Raw genomic sequence first — 20,605 nt, forward strand, 5'->3', positions numbered from 1 at the left:
GGTACCGCAGCATCCGGACCAAGACCACCAGACTCAGAGACAGTTTTATACCACAGGCTATAAGACTACTGAACTCCTGAGCTCTGTGAATGTCTACTCACATCTGTTTATAGTATACACATACATACATATATATATATATATATATATATATATTATACACATCTGCCATACATATCTGTTTATAGTACACATATCTATATATTATACATATCTGCCATATACATCTGCTATACATAATGCATCTGTCCATACCTCCTCATTCAACAGTGTAAAGTATTTAAATACTTTCAATGTATTCCACATATGTATATATTTCACATCCTTAAATCTTTATTGTTGTTATTGTAAATATTCTTCTCTCTTTTTGCACTATTTTATTTATCTTATTTGCACCATGTATGTTGAGTTGTATGAGGAGCATGGGACATAAGATTTTCATTGCCAACATATACAGTACGTTGTAAATGCTGTGCATATGACCAATAAAACCTTGAAACCTGAAAACTCACACACTAGATCTTTTCCAATGTTTTTTTTTATTATAAAAAATATATGTTTAAATATTGAATTAATACTTCAAATGAATGTGCTTTTTTTGGTCAAAAATAACAATCATTGATGTTCATTTATTAGTGTATAAGTGTCACTGTATACGTATGTGTTTCTAGTATTATGAAAAGGTACTCTTTTTACTAAAGTGTCCCAACATTTTAAACAGATCATTGCATAATTCTTGTGAACTCTTATTTAGAAGGAGTGATGAATAGAGAGAGCTGGAACTCCAACAAAAACGTTTCACTCGCAGCTCATTAGGCAAATGAAGGCATGCATGCCATGGCCTACTTTTCTTCTGGAATAAAACAAATGGACACAAGCCAAGAATACGAAACAAAACCTAATCTCAACCACTACCTGTGTTCATGAATAGAGTAGGACTGATGCGTAGAGTGAAGGGGTGACCAATACAATGTAATACTTGTTAAACAAAACAGCGACATTTCCAATCATTTAATTTTAATTGCACAATGTAATTGTGCAATAGTTGTAGTTTGTAGGGGGGAAAAGACATAAGGAGAAAGACAGCTTTGTTTTCCAAAGACTGCTTTAGCACCCCTATTATGTAAATTCGGGCGGTTGACTTTTGTTAACAATATACAATTCCATAATCACAAAAAAAAACCCCAAAAAAACAGACTGACAATCTTAGTTTCAGTTATCTTGTGGTATAATAATGACATGACTGGGTTATCCTGTGTCATTGTCTATTCAGGGTACATTAATATTTTGCTGCTGTATGAAAAAAAAATGACACATTTTCTATCTCGATTTTTATATTTTGAAGAAAAGAAAAAGTCAAGAAAAGGAATGCTGTATTTACTGTAAAAAGTTTCCGAGCGGTATTTGAATCCAGCACGCCCCTCTTCATCATTACTGGCATTCCCACAATGCAGCGGGGTGATGTATTAACATGGCGTCAATGCTTGCTATTTTGAGCAGGGCCGTGGGATTTGAAAAACATTATATCGAACAGAACCATGGAGGCAGCTAAACAATAATCTAAAATCAACTTAAGAGCCTGAAAGTAAGTCAATACGTGCTCCTCTGTGTTCTTGTCGAGGGATTGTTTACTGTGTTTAATGACTCGCTGCTGTGTAGCAGCTGGGTGCCAGTGTTATTTATCTGCCGTTAACGGTAGCTAGCTCAGTCGGACGACCGGGGGCAGCTAACAGTAGCTTAACGAAGACAGCTAAAGGGTCCGGTGTGAGTCACCGTCAATTGTCCCTAAAACAGAGGAAATGCCTTTCGGTTTTAGCATTACTTTTCGTCGATAATGTCTGCTTTTGTGGAGACCGCCTCTTTTTGTTTCTGTTTGGAAGTGCAGCTAACGTCAGGTCACGTCGTGTGTCGAAGTCAATCTCCCCATCAGTTTCGTTTCGCTTGAATTACCTGAAATCAACATTAACCATAATGCGTAACAGGCACGTTTACGAAGCCTAAACATTACCCAACATAACCCTGGATTTATCGCATAAACACCGACAATGTGAGGTTGTGGTAAGGAATACACTATGTTATAAGGTAAAACAGTTTTCAACTGTAACATCACCTGTATGATATAAGAGAGGTGTTGTGTTCAGGGTTCAAGCCACTCTACTTTAGTGATAGTTATATAAACCCGAGAAATGTTATGCTATGCACTTTTAAAGTATATTTTATAGAGAAAATTAAGAAAATGTGACACTTAATTCTAAATACTTGTTACTTTCATGACTTTAAGAAACCACATAGAAGAGATAGAGTTCAGATTTATTTATTTAAACGTTTTATTTTACTATGATCCCACTGCTTTACACTAAGATTTTATTTTATTTTGACTGATTCTGAACCCTTTTCCTAAATACAGTTGGTGACGTGTATCTTTTGCATGTTTATCAACCACAAAATGACTAAAAATCATTGAATACGACACTTACTGTCACATTTGTCCATGTTTCATTATATTTTAACCACAGCATGTAATTAAATAGTATGTGATTTGTAGTTCACTGGTTTATTATTGAACAAACCCTTATTATCAAACTATTTAATCAAATACTGCAACCCCCCCCCCCCCCTCCATTTGAATAATAACAATTTCGTAGATATAGAAATACTGCCTGATAAAACACACAATCAGAAATGTTTACATTTTGGTTGTAAGAGCTCTATTTTCCTATTATTCTTTTTGAGTGTTTCTTCCTCTTTTTTATAGTCCTTTATGTTGGCATTATAGGCTTACGTATACAAACGACAGTAAGACCCGTGAAATGTAAATTGACTCATGTATTTGTTCAGTTAGTTTCACCTAAATTGGTAAACAAAACATACTATCCAAATGTATTCATGCTGTTTAGACTTATAGCTATAATTTCTTATCTTTTTCTTAACAAGGCTTTTGCTGACCTGTCATCGTCCTCAGCGTGGTGTTGACTCCACCAAGGGCAAGAGAAGCAGGACAGGAGGGATGGACGAGTCCAGAAGTCCAGCAAAAAATAAACCGTCTCAACCGAGAGTACCCAAAGCTTCATCCGCTGAGAAGTCTAATAAAGAGGCTCCTACGCAGAGAGAGGCTACCAAGTCTGCAACCCGCAGCAAAGAAAACCTCACTGCTACAAAGGATGAACATAATATAGGCAGTCAGGGAAGCCGTGGGCCAGGCAAGACTTTCACAGACATTCCCCAGGACAAGAGGAGAGGACGGCCCTCCAGGGTAACAAGACTGACTGGAAGAACAAGTTCGGGGGAGAGGGGGAAAGGGAAAGCTGCAAGCTCGCAACAGAAGCTGGTGGCAAATGCTCCGGACTCCAAGGTGTCTATTTCTGCAGACAACAGCCCCTTGGCAAACAGAGAAACCATCTTTCCTGTAGGGCCTGGGACACGTAAAAAAGACCTCACAGAACAGGCCAGAAGCTCAAGTGCAACTCCAGCAAATGATAAGTCCTATGGTAGGTTCTCACAGTTAAGTTTCTTAGATGATGAATCCTTCTTTTTTAAATACTCGTAAAGTAAACTTTGTCTCTGTTGTTTGTAGGGGTAAAAGCTGCTGTGTTGATGCATCAGCCTGTTGAAGAGGTGAGGCCGACTGTTGAAGAAGGGCCCCTAACAGAACAACAGCTGGGCCTCCGACAGGCCGAAGAGCGCCTCTACAGAGACTACATCCATCGACTGCTGAAAGTAAGGAAAACAGTTTAATCATGCCTGATGTACAAGAAACATATCTCATACACAGCTCATGTCATCTACTGCATTCTGGCTCCTGCATGAATGTCTTCAACAGATGGATTGATGGATGCTTACAATTCAGTGAGGAGGCCAGAGTAAATGGTAAAACAAAATAAATTGGCTAAGGATTCAACATACTGTAGTGATAGGCTAATCGGCAGTACTTCTCTAGGCGGTTGACCAATCACAACGGAGCCGGCCAGTTAACCAATCACAGCAGACTGGGCTCTGATTTCAGACAGAGGGTGAAAAGAGGTGCTGCAGTGCCCCTTAATGATATGTTAACATGGTAATGAAACATGTGGAAAAAAACAAATAGTAGTCATGTATGTCAGAAAAAAACATGGCTTTAACTTTCTTAAATGTAATTTAAATTAAATTAAAAACATCAATAATTTCTTGATTTCCAGGGGAATATGTGGAATTTAGTTATAAGCTTAGAGAACTGGGTTCATAATTATGCTTTGTTGCTATAAAACAATATTGAAGATGTTAAAAGCCTTTTTTATTAAGTCCAACGTTCTAGTAGAGCTGTTATATGTTGAGACAAAATAAAAGATGGAGGACTTAACTAGAGAAACTAGAAAGTTTAAAGATGGAGACTAAAGAAGTGTGGCTCTTTTTGTTAAGTTTAATAATGAAAAGTAGCCCTTCCATTCTTTCCAAATGAATTTGTCTACTTTCATCCTCAGCAGCCTTTGTTTTTCCTGTATCATGGATTTGTTTGTTGTACTTTCACCTTGCAGGTTGAATCAATAATTAAGTCAAAGTGAGAAATCCAAAAATGTAAAGAGAACATGATCATGACTTTTTGTCTCTCGTTGTTTTCACAGCAGTCCCCCGAGTACCCAAACTATCAATACTTATGCAAGCTGTGTTCCGTGCACATCGAGAACATTCAAGGAGCACACAAACACATCAAGGAGAAGAGACACAAGAAGAACATTATGGTATGAGAGCTTCCTAGTTTGTGTTGTCCCTCATCCCATCATCCCTGTGATTTATTTTCAAACAGACATGACATATTAAACATTTTCTCTTTCTGACGTGTCAGGAGAAACAGGAGGAAAATGAGCTGCGGGCCCTCCCACCCCCCTCCGCTGCCCAGCTGAGGGCTTTAGACGCGGCAGTCCTGGAAACAGCTACGCAGTATGGCATCTCAGAGGAGGACTTTGAAGTTCGGAAAGCCTTGGTCATCAAGATGGAAGAGATCATAAAGAAGCACCTCTCAGGTTGTTTTCGGTGATGTCACTCAGTCTTGTCTATGTTGCCTGCAGCTAGCAGAGGATAGCGTGGGCAGTTTGTTTGTGGCTTTGTAGGGCAAACATTCCTATAACCTTTTAGCATAATGTCTGTTAACCTGAATGTTAAAAGGCTTTCACAGGAAAGAGGTTAAAATGCATCTGAATTTGTAAAACGGCCTATATGAACATTCTCTTTCTCAAAGACATCTGATTGCCAAAGTCTCCTGTTACAAGCTAGATTTTTAAAACCAGAATTCAAACCAAGAAAAGGTGAAGAAGTCCAGTTTGTAGTCCGCCCAAAAGAATATAGCTTACTCAGTTTGTGGATAAGTGCTGCAGAGATCAGACCATGCTAGTCATTACCGTACTCTGTAAATTTAAATGTATATATTTTGCAATATTTTCTCTTTACTTTTTATTTCTTTTTTTATTAAAACAGGCAAAGAAAATCATAAAAAGAAATGAAAGTGTTATAACATGACAATAAAACCAGCCACAGGTTTCTAACAAAAAAAGAAGAAAATGTGAAAAATCAATAGAATCCTTTAAGCAATTCAACACCCCAAAACTAAAATATATTTCCTTTGACTTTCCAGCTTGTGCTCTCCGTCTGTATGGTTCATGTCTTACCCGATTCGCCTTCAAGACGAGTGACATCAACATCGATGTCACCCACCCCTCCTCAGTAAGTCTGCTATCACACAGAATAGTGATGTTCTTTCTCTCATAAAAGCGAACATTATAAAACAGCCATAACATTTAGTCTTGTAGTTGATGACTCACTTTTTTATTTCACTTTTTGTCTGTTCAGATGACACAACCTGAGGTCTTGATTCAAGTGCTGGAAATCCTCAAGAAAAGCTGTAAGTTTTGCTCAGTGCATTTTTAAATTCTCTGTAGGCTTACATACGTAATTGCTACTTAACTGCGTAACTCTGCTGTTTTGTTTTAATTATTCTATTTATCTTGTTGAATTTTTTCATCTGTTAGCAGTTACAAGTTTATTATTATTTTTGAGAAACACATTTTTTTGAAATTCCTTTTATTGAGAACTTCCTCCTCGTGGTTTTGGTTGATAATGGTCCTGGTAGCATAACTACTGCTGTGTAGTTCCACTTTTAAGTAAAAGTCCTGCAATTAGGGCTGGGCAACTTGAAGAAAAAATAATTTCACAAAATGTTTGACCAAATATTATCATATCAATATTGTGATGATATTATAGGGGTTTAAAACTATTAACACAATTAAAATGTTGATAATTAATCACCTGTCATGTGGATTTATTGACAAACTGGTCAAGACAGTTAATTAGAAGAACTGGTACATTGCCGTATTCAAAATCTAAGAATCTATCTTGTGTCATATCAGGATATTGATTTAATATCTATATATTTTTCCTACAAATACTGGGGTGTAATGATAGACCATCTGCTGTCATTGAGAGACATATACAGCCACTGAAAAAATTAAGTGACTCATTTTCTCTTGTTTTATTGCTTATAGAAATGTCTTTGAGTTAAATGATTTATTTTTTTTGTTGTTGAAATTCAACAGACACTGGAATGACTGCCATACATGTAGAGATAAAGATTTAAGAACAATTTGGAGTGGTCTCTTAATTTTTTCCGGAGCTGTATATCTGTGAAAGGACAAAACAAAACCCTTATTTTCTCGTCTCTCTGGGGAAGTACACAAACTCTGTTTTTTACATCCAAGTTTCTGAGTGTTCCACAGGACTGCCATACTACCTGGTACAAGTGCTAAATCATTTAATGAGGTTAGACTGAAGCACTCTTTTGTTCACTAGCCAATCTTCAAATTACATACAGAGTTAAATCCCAGGTCAGCAAAAGGGTCCTGTGCATGTTTCTCTTTAGTGATTCTTCTATATTATTGTTCGTATCGTATGGTCAGCCCTACTGGCAATTATTGTGTGTTTTTAAACTCAAGCTCATTTACTGTTTTTTCTGTCTCTCTCTAGCTGAGTTTTCTGAGGTGGAATCAGATTTTCATGCCAAAGTTCCTGCTGTGTTCTGTCGAGATGTTAGCAGGTGAGTTGCTTTATAAAGCATCTATGCAGTATCTATGTTTGTCTGTTTGTGTTTATTTCCGTCGGTTCATTCTAATTGTTTAAATTGTTTGTAATTCATGTCTAGAAGTTAGGTTAGATACTTTAGAGATAGCATGTAGGTCTCAGTAACTTACAGTATTTATTCTTTTACTGCCAGATAAAAATTAGAATACATAATTTATGCATATTTTCATGTTCTCTAGTGTAATGTTAAGAAATTTGATCCAACGTTTAATTGGGGTCTCCCCTAACTTGTGTTCCTGTGCAGCGGCCTGATGTGTAAAGTGAGTGCCGGTAATGACGTTGCCTGCCTCACCACCAATCACCTGGCTGCCCTGTCTAGGCTGGAACCCAGATTGATCCCTCTGGTGCTGTCCTTCCGCTACTGGGCGAGAGTAAGGCTCTGACTGACACGCACTCCTCAGCTGAAATTAAAAAACGATAAGGAGCAGCTTACTCGTTTCACTCTTCTTTAATCTGTTATATTTATATGCATGCTCCAATTATTGTCTGCAAACACTGCTTCTTTTTTTTTGTTGTACATAATCAGGTACCAGCAGGTTGGAGTTTAAAAAACACCTATAGAAGTGGGGCAGGAATGAGTTCTTAAACCAGACCTTATGTCTAATTGCTAAACATAGGACATTTTGGTTATCTTGGAATGCAAACTGATCAAAAGCATGTTTTTTCCTCCGGCCTGTGCATCTCTGCAGCTGTGTCACGTTGACTGTCAGTCTGAAGGAGGCATCCCCTCGTACTCCTTCGCCCTCATGGTCATTTTCTTCCTGCAGCAGAGGAAACAGCCCATCCTCCCCATCTACCTGGGCCGCTGGGTAGGTAAACTGTTGGCTATATCAGGTCCTGATTTTCCATGCTTACTGAAATTGATGTTTTTATTTGAGTAATTGCCTCCTATATCTTTTTGAGACCAACGGCTGCACCCTGAGATAAAAAAAACTTGTCTGACAAACTCTCAGAGCAGGACAGAAACACCGTCACCTCTTTTTGTAGCGCTAGTTTTTTCCCTGTGTTATTTTAAAATGAATGTCCCTCTTAGATTGAAGGCTTCGATGTGAAACGCGTGGACGAGTATCACCTAACTGGAATTTCGCTGGACTTGTTTGTCCGGTGGGAGCGCAGACCTCCGAGCTCCACGGACAACCGAAACGACACCCGAGGAGAAGGCAGACCCAAACCAGAACAGAAAAAAATCGATGACTCCCATTACTCAGAAGGCTTGGTGAGCATGACGTTTGATTCAGATTTCAAAGCATGTGTTTACGGTGTGTTTGCTTGGCACCCTAACTAACTCTCCATTGCCCTCTGTTTTAAAGGCATGTCTCATCTTGGACTTGGGTAAAGACGTGACGCTGGGTCAGCTGTGGTTGGATCTCCTCCGTTTCTACACACTGGAGTTTGCTCTTGAAGAACACATCATCAGCATCCGCCTGAAGGAGCTCCTCTCTAGGGAAGGGAAGAACTGGCCTCGCCGCAGGCTCGCTATTGAAGGTAGGAGAACACTCTTTTGGAAAACTCACCCAACAAGTCATGAGAAATATCAGAAATTTACGTTTTTTTAATGTATTTTAGATCCTTTTGCCTTGAAGAGGAACGTCGCACGAAGCTTGAACAGCCAAATGGTGTTTGAGTACCTCCAGGAGCGCTTCCGTACGGCTTACAAGTACTTCGCTTTGCCTCAGAGAAGGGGCTGCGGGGGCCGCCAGAGAGGCAAGAAGGCAGGCAGGCATGGAGCAAAGTTAGAGCACGTTGACAAGAAGCAAGAAGATGAGAAAGTTGAAACGGGGTTCAAAGAGGACGAGGAGCCGGACAGTGACGATGCAGAGGGATCGGATCCGTCCAGAAAGAAGACTGAGAAGATGTTATACGCCAGACTCACGGACATGGTTTTAAATGAAGGGGACAAACCTTCCCTCTCCCCCAACGGCCTGCTGGACAGTGACAATGAGGGAGAGGAAGAAGAAGAGGAGGAGGAGGAAATAAGGTTTTCAGATAAAGAAGGGCCGGTTCTACCTGAGGATCTTCACTATGTGTTCGATAAGATGATTTTCACTGGTGGGAAGGTAACTATGATGATCTGCATTCACCCTTTATATTTATGTTTTCTTTTTCTGTCTGAACCAAACAAAAGCTAACAAGAATGTAACCTTGAACTGTTTGTGATAGAGGTCATTTAAGTGAGATAAGATACACCTTTATTAATCCCCTTACGGAAATTCAGAGCATTTTCAGAGCAGCAATAAGCGTCTCAGGATAGGAAAGGTAAGAGTTCACATGAGGATAAGGTCTACAACACCTCATTCTTGAACAAAGACCACACAAGAATCAATGTTTATAAATGGAGGTACACAAACAGTACATTTATTGTGGGAAATAGCTACTTTATTTATTTCATTTAATGTACAGTAACACATGCAGGATTGTAAGAAACATTTTGGAGTGTATAACACTAACTTGCTCTTACTTTTTATAAGCTGTCCTGTGTAATCGGTCATGTCATTTTGCCCTCAGCCTCCAACTGTGGTGTGCAGCATCTGCAAGCGAGACGGCCACCTGAAGGACGAGTGTCCTGAAGACTTCAAGAAGATCGAGCTGAAGCCCCTGCCTCCGATGAACGAGCGATTCAGAGAGATTCTCGATGGGCTCTGCAGATTGTGCTTCTGTACGTCATCAGAGTGCATCCCTGACTGTTCTTTCAATTTACTTTTTTTTCTGAGAGTCTTATTATACATTTTGAACCGGTGGCATGAAAAAAAAACCAAGAAAACAGACTTATTTTATGCCTACATTCAGGCTCTGTGGGATTTATCTTTTATTTCCTTATTTGCAGTTGAATTGTCTCCCACACACGTGGAGCAGCAGAAGAGGGAGCAGATCCTCTGCAGCCTGGAGAGGTTTATAAGGAAGGAGTACAACGGTGAGCATTCAGTACAGGCTATTTCCTTTTCAGTGGGTCGACCCAGCCCATGATTTGGTCACACCTTATTTTTGTTACAATATGGTACAGGGCACTTTCATTCTCAGTGATGCGATCAGCGTCTGAGTCGGAAACTTCTCAAATATTGACCAAAAGCCTTTGTGCATGTTCCTTCTATCAAAAGAAAACCAGGTCTTTATTTCTAATGCAAGTGTTCATTTATAAAAAAACACCATTGTAAATAAATAAGGTGCAGCAGTCTGTAAGGACTTGGCTTGGGAACCGAAGTGTCACCAGTATTCCCATTAAATGCATTTGTGATCATGACGGAGAATGCGTGTTTGTAATTTGGATAGAAATAAGAACTTCTTCCTGTGTCTGGATCCTCAGATAAAGCTCAGCTCTGCCTGTTCGGCTCCTCTAAGAACGGCTTTGGCTTCCGCGACAGCGACCTTGACATCTGCATGACTCTGGAGGGCCATGACACTGCAGAGGTAGGCCCACTAAACACACACACACACACACACACACACACTGCCATGAAGTTTAACTGGCATATCCCTAGCTGGATAAGATGTGAGCCTTACGTTTTTGCTGTTAAATATCTATTTGGATCTGTCCCAACAGATGCTGAACTGCAAAGAGATCATTGAAGGACTTGCGAAAGTGCTTAAAAAGCATACAGGTGACTTAAAGTTTGACTGATTATGTCTTTTGTTGTGCCACACATGGACTCTGACTGGTTTTGATCACCCAACCTTACAGGTTTGAGGAACATCTTGCCTATCACAACAGCTAAAGTGCCTATTGTGAAGTTTGAACACAGACAGAGTGGTTTGGAGGGAGACATTAGCCTTTATAACACCCTGGTGAGTGCACTAGAACCTTCTTACACTGCTATAGAACAGGCTTAGACAAGCCTTTATTTATTGAAAGTGCTGTATGAGTGAATGACCGGTGCAATCGTCCCTGTAGGCTCAACACAACACCAGGATGCTGGCTACGTATGCCGCCCTGGATCCACGCGTGCAGTTCCTGGGATACACGATGAAGGTCTTTGCAAAGGTATGTGAAAGCTAACACACTGAGACAGGAACAGTTCTGTTTGCAGTTCTTCTTTTGTCCCCTGCTGTGTCACTAACATCCCTCTGCTCCCACAGCGCTGTGACATCGGGGATGCATCCAGAGGAAGCCTCTCATCTTACGCTTACATCCTGATGGTGCTTTACTTCCTGCAGCAGAGGCAGCCGCCAGTCATTCCCGTCCTGCAGGAGGTACCAGTCACCCATTTATTACCAAACCCTTTTAAACCCAGAAAAAAATTACATTTTTACTTAAACAGGGACAGTACAGAAAAAAACCCTCTGAAACGCCTCCTTTGGAATCCTTTATTTACCTCTGTAACATAGTGACATCACCATGTAGCGCTTCCATTTGCTAAGGTTAGTTAATTTATAAAGCACATTTTAAACACAAAGGCAATTCAAAGTGCTTTAAGTAGGCAATAACGCATAACAATTAAAAACTAAATAAATCGGCTAGTGCTTCAACACATTGGAGGTGGTAACGGCTAAGGGGCGGGACAGCTCTAAGTGGGTGACCAATCACAACAGAGCTGTCCAGCTAACCAATCACGAGAGAGGGTGAAAAAGGAGCTGCAGCAGTATGATTAAAAATAAAGACCTTTTTGAACATTAAAGCTTGTAAACGTGTCACAGTAAAGAAATAATGACGAACCTGAAAATGAGCATAATGGGGCCCCTTATTGTAAACAATTCTGCAAATGCGCCAGAGTTTCAAAGTCACCCTTAAAACTAAATATAGCATCTTTTTGAATGTTTTAAAAACTTGCAACAAACAGGACATCTCAATAAAATAAATAAATGAATAAAAGAACATCCATAACGAGCTCAGCTGTTTATAAAATGAAATAAATATATCTGTCTGATGCCTCTTTAGATCTTCGAAGGTAACACTGTCCCGCAGCGCATGGTGGATGGCTGGAATGCTTTTTTTTGTGATGACCCTGAGGATTTGGTGAGTTTAAAGGGCATAACAAGGGTGTCCTTTGGTGCAGCATTGCATTATCTGACATTATCTACATTTAATCACTCTCCTTTCACATATCTTTGGAAGTATCAGCCTGAATCTGGAAAGCGTATAAAGTGTGTTTCCTCCGTCACAGCGCCGACTTCTGCAGCCAAACACAGAGTCTGTCGGAGAGCTGTGGTTGGGACTCCTGCGCTTTTACACTGAAGAGTTTGACTTCAAAGAGCATGTCATCAGCATCCGCCAAAGAAAACGCCTCACAACCTTTGAGAAACAGTGGACCAGTAAATGCATTGCTATCGAAGGTGCTCACAGTGACCCCTCCGTCTGCTTATCAGTGTTACAGCCGCGGTCTTCTTCTGTACTCACTCTTCTGTTCTTCTCCTCAGACCCCTTTGATTTGAACCATAACCTCGGTGCTGGAGTTTCACGCAAAAGTAAGTGATGATTCAGATATTTAAAGTAGTATATACAGTAGACTATACAGTGGGGCAAAAAAGTATTTAGTCAGCCACCAATTGTGCAAGTTCTCCCATTTAAAAAGATGAGAGAGGCCTGTAATTTTATCATAGGTATACTTCAACTATGAGAGACAGAATGGGGGAAAAAAATCCAGGAAATCACATTGTAGGATTTTTAAAGAATTAATTGGTAAATTCCTCGGTAAAATAAGTATTTGGTCACCTACAAACAAGCAAGATTTCTGGCTCTCACAGACCTGTAACTTCTTCTTTAAGAGGCTCCTCTGTCCTCCACTCGTTACCTGTATTTATGGCACCTTTTTGAACTCGTTATCAGTATAAAAGACACCTGTCCACAACCTCAAACAGTCATACTCCAAACTCCACTATGGCCAAGACCAAAGAGCTGTCAAAGGAGACCAGAGACAAAATTGTAGACCTACACCAGGCTGGGAAAACTGAATCTGCAATAGGTAAGCAGCTTGGTGTGAAGAAATCAACTGTGGGAGCAATTATTAGAAAATGGAAGACACACAAGACCACTGCTAATCTCCCTCGATCTCGGGCTCCACGCAAGATCTCACCCCATGGGGTAAAAATGATCACAAGAACGGTGAGCAAAAATCCCAGAACCACACAGGGGGGACCTAGTGAATGACCTTGAGAGAGCTGGGACCAAAGTAACAGAGGCTACCATCAGTAACACACTACGCCGCCAGGGACTTAAATCCTGCAGTTCCAGACGTGTCCCCCTGCTTAAGCCAGTACATGTCCAGGCCCGTCTGAAGATTGCTAGAGGGCATTTGGATGATCCAGAAGAGGATTGGGAGAATGTCATATGGTCAGATGAAACCAAAATAGAACTTTTTGGTAAAAACTTAACTCGTCGTGTTTGGAGGAGAAAGAATGCAGAGTTGCATCCAAAGAACACCATACCTACTGTGAAGCATGGGGTTGGAAACATCATGCTTTGGGGCTGTTTTTCTGCAAAGGGACCAGGACAACTGATCCGTGTAAAGGAAAGAATGAATGGGGCCATGTATCGTGAGATTTTGAGTGAAAACCTCCTTCCATCAGCAAGGGCACTGAAGATGAAGCGTGGCTGGGTCTTTCAGCATGACAATGATCCCAAACACACCGCCAGGGCAACGAAGGAGTGGCTTCGTAAGAAGCATTTCAAGGTCCTGGAGTGGCCTAGCCAGTCTCCAGATCTCAACCATATAGAAAATCTTTGGAGGGAGTTGAAAGTCTGTGTTGCCCAGTGACAGCCCCAAAACATCACTGCTTTAGAGGAGATCTGCATGGAGGAATGGGCCAAAATACCAGCAACAGTTTGTGAAAACCTTGTGAAGACTTACAGAAAACGTTTGACCTCTGTCATTGCCAACAAAGGGTATATAACAAAGTATTGAGATGAACTTTTGTTATTGACCAAATACTTATTTTCCACAATCGTTTGAAAATAAATTCATTAAAAATCAGACAATGTGATTTCCTGGATTTTGTTTTCTCATTCTGTCTTTCATAGTTGAGGTATATGATAAAAATTACAGGCCTCTCTCATCTTTTTAAATGGGAGAACTTGCACAATTGGTGGCTGACTAAATACTTTTTTGCCCCACTGTATTTTCCTTTCCTGTAGTGTGTTTATATAGTTTTTGGTGCATGTAAATGGTCTGAAAAAGCTAAAATCCCAAAGTAATTGGCTTGTGCTCCAACACATTGGAAGTGATAGGCTAAGGGATGGGACATCTCTAAGCGGTCTTCCAATCACAACAGAGTCTGCCAGCTAACCAATCAGAGCAGACTGGGCTCTGGTTTCAGACAGAGGGTGAAAAGAAGCAGTATGAGAAAAATGAAGAGCTTTTGAACATTAAAGCATGGAAACGTGTCACAGAAGAGGAACAAAATATGAATTTGAAAATTAGCATAATAGGTCCCCTTTAAATACGAAATGGCAGGTGCAGTAAATCACCACCGATTGGAGGAAACTTTTAAACGGAGGTAGAAATCTAAAAAAAAAGCCCCCTTTTTATTTAGATTTATATAAAGAGCACTTTATTACTTTGTAAAAAAAGCTGTTTTGATGCAGAGATTGTTTTTCTCAATGCATTGAGAGAGCTATTGAATTATCGAGCCTAATTCAGTGGATTCATTTTTATTAACTTTATCTATGTGAAAGGTGCACTGTGCCGCCGTATTATCTAAAAGAAGAAGAAAAATAATAGCTCAAAATATGTCCTCAGTTTCTGCGATTCATTCTGTTAACCATAAACCATTTGAGGACGTTTTTTTTATTCTGGTTCTGGAAGGGTGATCTGTGTGTCTCCGAACTCTAAACCTGTGAACATGTTCCTTTTTGTGCTTCCTCTAGTGACTAATTTCATCATGAAGGCCTTTATAAATGGGAGGAAGTTGTTTGGGACTCCATTCTACCCCATCCCTGGCACTGAAGTGGTACGTCGCTCATGGCTAACGACATGTGTATACTGTGTGCTCTGTCTCCTGAGCTAACCTTCGTTTTCTGTTGCAGGACTACTTCTTTGACTCGAAGGTGCTGACAGATGGCGAGCTGGCGCCCAACGACAGGTGCTGCAGGATCTGCGGGAAGATCGGCCACTACATGAAGGACTGTCCTAAGAGACGCAGGTTGTCCCGTGTTCCTTCATGGAAATATCTCTCTCAAGCCGCTAGAATTCCAAGAAAAAATTAAGGAATCTACTGAGAAGTAATAAATATGTTATGAATTCATGTGACCTCTACTTTGTGTATGTATATTTATAATGTATAGGAAGAACTTTTGTTTTATTCCTTTTCTTCCAACATATTAGACATTTTGATATCCAGAAATATCAGTAAGGATCTGATAGAAGCCTCCTTTCTAAAGAGTAGCTTCACTCGGATATCATACTTACTTTATTCACTTCTTAATTAAAGTAATGCAGCATCGTAGCTTTCCAAAACTATTTTCAGGTCGTTTGTTAATTTTCTTTCTAATTGTGTATCGTCTTTTCCATCATACAGTTAGTTATAACAACTCGTACTAGGATTCTACTTTCTTAAATTTAACCAAGCAGTTATAGCTTTTAGATATATATATATATATATTTAAAGTTTAAGTTTATACGTCTTTCAAGTTACATCATCCAAGAGAAAAGGTTGTGTTTTGTATTTCAAACTGTCGACATTATTTGTCCCAACAAAAAACAACAACATCAGAGACACAAAAAATATGCTTTAAATTCCAGACATACTTTTAAGATGTAAGAAAGACATTTCAAAACAATTTAATTGATCAAATGATAATCTTCATTGCAAAATTCAAGCTCTGTTTACATAACTGTACTTTATCCAATTATCTTTCTCTAATTGATGTTATTGTATAATGGTATTTCCTCTTTTACTTTTAATATATGTCTTTGTTTTGTTTTTGTAATTTACTCGATGTCGTTATCATGAGGCTCCTGGGAGCATATGACAGAATCCCAGAGACAAAAGTGCGATTGAGAAGAAAAGGCTTCAGAAACAAGTAGAGGCCAGCATAGTAAGGTTCAGCTGTTCAATAGGTGGATGCTTTCTTTCTTTTATTTCTATCTTTATAGCAAGGCTGATAGCTCGAGGCATGCTAAAGCCATAACAATGTTTCAAACCTTTAAAGGAGTTGTTTAACTTTGGGGCATTTCATTAAAATCATGACCTTTCTGTGGCACTAATGTTCTGGTTGTATCGGTGATATCTAGGAGAGCCTGTGTTGTCTTTTTAATGGGATCGTACTAAATGTGTCATATATTCGTCGTTTTTTCCTCCGCCCTGACCTTTTCTCTTTCTTTACCAGGATGAAAAAGAAGGAAAATGAAAAAGACGAAGACATAAAAGATGAGGAGCGGGAGCCAAAGGACAGGCGTTGTTTCCAGTGCGGGGACATGGGTCACGTACGGAGGGACTGTCCTGAGTACCGCCACCTCAAACAGAGGACCGCCGGAGCGCCAGGTAACCACAACATCTCTGTAATCCAAGGTTAACTTTCTTGATGAAAATAAATGATACAATTATACACAACTCGTCTTCAAAGCTTTATAACACATGATATTTTTATGGCTTCTTATTCTTCCCCAGCGCCTCACATGGTACGAAGTGTGGTGAGCTCCCAGTCCATCCCCATCCCAAAGACAGCTGCAGACTGTCCCGGGAGGACCAGACAGCCCTCTGAATGTGTGAGTACAATAACTGAGGTCAGACACTACACCAAGGTCAGATCACCCAGATAAAAAAGAAAAAACATTTGAAAACATTTCTCACCATTACCCATAAAGTTGTGTCTCTATCTAAAGACGAAGGAAGTCAATGAAATGTAAATTGTTGGCCTGTGATCAGTTTACACCCAAGAAACTCAAGATGTTTCATTTCTCAGCCCATTCAGATTTTACCTGATAAAGGCCTCAGATTTTCCTTCTTAAAGGGGATTTTTTATGCTTATTCAGGTTTTCCATTACCTGTAGTGTTATATATGTGTTGGCTTATCAAAACAGAGCCGGCCAGCTCACCCCTCAAAGCATTCTGGGCTCTGCTTTCCGACAGAGGGTGAACAGAGGTGCTGCAGCAGGAAATTAACAAAGAATGAAGAATTTATCTGACAGCATTGCTTTTACCAGGGGTAGTATGAGGGCGCCCCGCCCACTCTCTGGTGAAAATAATACATTAGAGTGAAGCCGAAAATAATAGTTTCTTCATGTCTTAAAGCTGCTCAGTCATAAATTGCACCTCAAACAACAAATAAATCCTGAGTTACGGTTTCTTTACTTCCTCTATATAGTAAGAAAGGAGAGTAAAAGAAAAAATCTAATTCAGAAATCTCAGTTTCAGTGTAAGCTGCCTGCCACTCATCCACCGGCAGACTGACCGGTCATCAACCCCTTATTTATTCAGAGCTCCATAAAAACAAAGCTGTCTATGCCGTCTTGACGCTCTATTTGACTTGATTTTCATGTTTTTGGAGGCATAATACAGTTTGTAACGAACAGAAATATTGTTGTTCTGGCATCACTTGGAAATTTTACAGGGAAAATCTGCATTTTGGTATGATGGCGCACGCTGACATACGATACTGAATCTCTGTTGATACTTGATGCAAAAATGTTTCAATTTGGAGGTACTATATTAACCCCTTTGAATTAACTGCTATTGGGACCTGTTTTCTAAGATTTTTCAAATGATTTCTAAACGTTGTTTCTCTTACTCAACAGTCTGACAGTCGGCAGACTCCGCCCTACTCCCCGCAGCCCACTGCTGTCCCTCAGAGTTCCTCCAGCTCCCCGCAGCCCTCCCACATGAAGTGCAGTCCTGCTGGTCCCCAGAAGCAGCCCGGAGGTCCCCCCCTCTCTGTTCCCCCTCTCTCTCTGTTCGGCTTCCCCCCCGCCCATACAGGCCAGTACCACCCGGGGGCGCTTAGCGCACTGGGGCTCCTTCCCTCGCACCAGTCCCAGGGGCAGCCTCACCACCCTGTCCACATCTCTTCCACCTCCTGGCCCATACACGGACCGGTCCTCACCACGTCCTCTCCCAGCGCCCCCTCCCCGCCCGGCCTCAAATTCGCCCTGCGTTCGGCGCCGGGTAACGGGAGTCCAACAGGCTCAGGGGGCAACGCCGGCCCCATGAACCTGAACGACCCCAGCATCATCTTCGCCCAGCCGGCAGGGAGGCAGATGGGCATGGGGCCAGGCCGGGAGGGACACTGGCACAACCATTTGGCACAACCGGGGGCACTCATGGGCAATGGCACTGTGGTCAAGACAGGTGCCTGACTCTATTTGTCTATCTTTAAAAGTGGATTAATTTAGTAAATTCTACGTGTATTTGTTTTATTATACTGTCAAAATATCTTGGTCCCAGTCTGTCATCAAATGAGTCTGCTTTCAAGTTTCAACTTTTAATCAAATGTTTTTACCCAGAATCGAAAGTTGTAGGGTAGCAAATATAAAACGGAGAGGTGCTTGTATTGTGGATTTAAAGCCAATTTGGGTTTTTTATTTTGTTTATTTTTTAAATCTCAACCAATTTCTCAGGGAATTTTTAGTGGTTCAGCTCTTTGCTCTTCATTTGTACTGCATCTGCTGCCTCAAGAAAAAAGGCAGGTGCGCAAGTAAACAGAGGTGTGAGGATAGTCCTCTGCCAAGCCCTGTTGCACTTCTAGATGAACCACATTTAAACATTGGTTAGAATTGCTGGTAAAAAGCGACAGTGTGGTGCTATTCAAAATGAATGCACAGATAAGAGTTTTAAAGAGGTAAGTAGCCGTTGTTTGAGGATGAGGGTTTATTGCACCACTAGTGATGGGACACTATTGGGTTTACACAAACTGGGAACTAACTGAAACTTTATAACATTGTTTTTTTTGTGACAGTTTCTGCATTTTAGGAATTACCACATTTTAAAAAAAAAAGTAATCAAGTAAAAATGTTTTATAAACATAGTAAGAATGTGCACCAAAAAATAAAATAAAGGTAGTTGTATAAACCAAACTAAAATGTCCCATTTAAGATTAAATAAGATAGAATACAAATATTATTATAAACATAGGTAAGTAGAAATTGGCTCATTTAACTACAATATCTAACAATATGTGTTACTCCTGCACAGCTTGAGAGGGTTTGGCTGCTGATGGTGAAGTATGTCCAAATAATGTGTTTTGATCTTGTCTCTACAGAGTCAGGCCACCCCGCCCAGTTTGTCGGTGTGAACCCGGGCTCTCGGATATGGGAGCACAATAAAACTCCGCAGTACGCCCTATCTCCATCCTGGCCCTACAGGATGCCCCAGAACTTCATCCAGCAGGGCAACGGAGGCTTCCAGCCTGGAAAACCCTTCGGCCAAGGTCAGACATGATACACATTTATTTTACTGCGTCTGACAGAAATACCTTTATTATCTTTTTGTTCTGATTTCTTTCGTCTGCCTTCTCTCTTCAGGGTCCATGGTGCATCCAAATCCAAACTTCCCAATGGTCCCCCACGTTCGACATCCAGTAAATTTGAATTTCATCCAACAAAAGAAGTAATCTTGCATTTCCTTTTTAGTTTCTTGGTCAGTAACAAAACAAAGCAAAGTTATGGACCCTACCAATCATTTGATGAGACGGATTTTTAAAAGGAATAGTTTTTTCTCATTTTTGTACAGTTTTTATGTTCTGTGTCATGACATTGATTTGTGATACAAATGTCAAATATTTTAATACCCCCATTTTTGAGGGGGTCCAAAAAAGTGTTTTTATTTTATGTGTAAAGTAAGGAGGAAAAATATAAACCTTTATTTTTATTAGCTGTATTCATACTTTGCTTGCAATATGAAGGCTTTGAATAGACATTTGTTTTAAAAACAATCTTAACATGTCACCCTAAGTATGTAGTGCCAAAAGCAGGGATAGCAAGAAAAAAGGGAAAAAATCTTAAATACAAAAAAAAATACAAAAAAATAAAGAAAAAAGCAAACAACTTTTCTGTGTCGTGTGGGTTCCTCTCTTCAGTGTTGTCTTTATATTGAAGACTTACATGTCTACGTTATGTGCGCACATGTGAGACCTAACAAAACGGTTATCGGCAGGCCAGCACAAGCAATAGAGGAGAAATGTGACAAATAATGAGCTCCTTATGGAATGCAGAACTTGTCAAACTACAGGACATTTCTGTGGTAAATCTGTAAAAAAAAAAACACAAAGTAAATAACTTTGATATATGCCTTTTACAACTGTTAAAACTAAATGTGTTGGCACATGGATCTGTTTCATTGTATTCCGGTTACATTTCTACCACAACACCGCTTAGTCAGTCAGTTCACGGGGGGAGCAATTCAAGCAGTGGTTCCAGAACCTCCCTTAACTTGGCCACATCAAACAGCTATGGCTGGGGGATTCCAAGGTGCTCCCAGGACGTTGTGGGAATTACAATAATTCTCCTCACAGCTGGGCGTGCCCGGAACACCTCCCTTGGGGTATGGCCAGGTGGCACCCTTAACAACCACCTCAATTATCTCCTTTCCACACGAAGGAGCAGCGGTTCTGCTCCAAGTCTCTCCCGGATAAGATGCC

General features: G+C 40.3%; 1 protein-coding gene across 2 annotated transcripts; it reads left to right on the plus strand.

Moving 5' to 3' along the window:
- The first annotated feature begins 1,442 nt into the window (after positions 1-1,442).
- tut4 (terminal uridylyl transferase 4) lies at positions 1,443-20,012 on the plus strand. 2 transcript variants are annotated; one of them, XM_063891778.1, is made up of 30 exons: positions 1,443-1,585; positions 2,935-3,488; positions 3,575-3,717; positions 4,599-4,715; positions 4,820-4,997; positions 5,606-5,694; positions 5,821-5,872; positions 6,991-7,060; positions 7,349-7,475; positions 7,794-7,913; positions 8,138-8,320; positions 8,415-8,589; positions 8,671-9,161; positions 9,610-9,760; positions 9,929-10,015; positions 10,406-10,509; positions 10,643-10,700; positions 10,781-10,884; positions 10,991-11,080; positions 11,176-11,289; positions 11,975-12,052; positions 12,201-12,369; positions 12,454-12,501; positions 14,900-14,982; positions 15,059-15,174; positions 16,361-16,515; positions 16,642-16,739; positions 17,769-18,318; positions 19,229-19,396; positions 19,491-20,012. In XM_063891778.1, the coding sequence occupies exons 2-30, from the start codon at positions 3,008-3,010 to the stop codon at positions 19,577-19,579; spliced, it is 4,488 nt and encodes a 1,495-aa protein (XP_063747848.1). In that variant the 5' UTR covers positions 1,443-1,585; positions 2,935-3,007; the 3' UTR covers positions 19,580-20,012. The 2 variants fall into 2 exon arrangements, with proteins under 2 accessions (XP_063747848.1, XP_063747849.1); XM_063891779.1 differs by having other exon boundaries at positions 1,459-1,585; positions 2,963-3,488.
- Positions 20,013-20,605: the final 593 nt, after the last annotated feature.

Source organism: Eleginops maclovinus, chromosome 9, assembly GCF_036324505.1.
Source record: "Eleginops maclovinus isolate JMC-PN-2008 ecotype Puerto Natales chromosome 9, JC_Emac_rtc_rv5, whole genome shotgun sequence".
In the NCBI taxonomy this organism is placed as follows: domain Eukaryota; kingdom Metazoa; phylum Chordata; class Actinopteri; order Perciformes; family Eleginopidae; genus Eleginops; species Eleginops maclovinus.

What these genes read in the sequence shown, in the direction of transcription:
- tut4 (XM_063891778.1), top strand. Translation starts at nt 3,008, where the DNA reads ATGGACGAGTCCAGAAGTCCAGCAAAAAATAAACCGTCTCAACCGAGA. An exon ending in CGATGAAGGTCTTTGCAAAG is followed by an intron (nt 11,081 to 11,175) that starts GTATGTGAAAGC and finishes CTGCTCCCACAG; the next exon opens with CGCTGTGACATCGGGGATGC. An exon ending in TGGAAAACCCTTCGGCCAAG is followed by an intron (nt 19,397 to 19,490) that starts GTCAGACATGAT and finishes TTCTCTCTTCAG; the next exon opens with GGTCCATGGTGCATCCAAAT.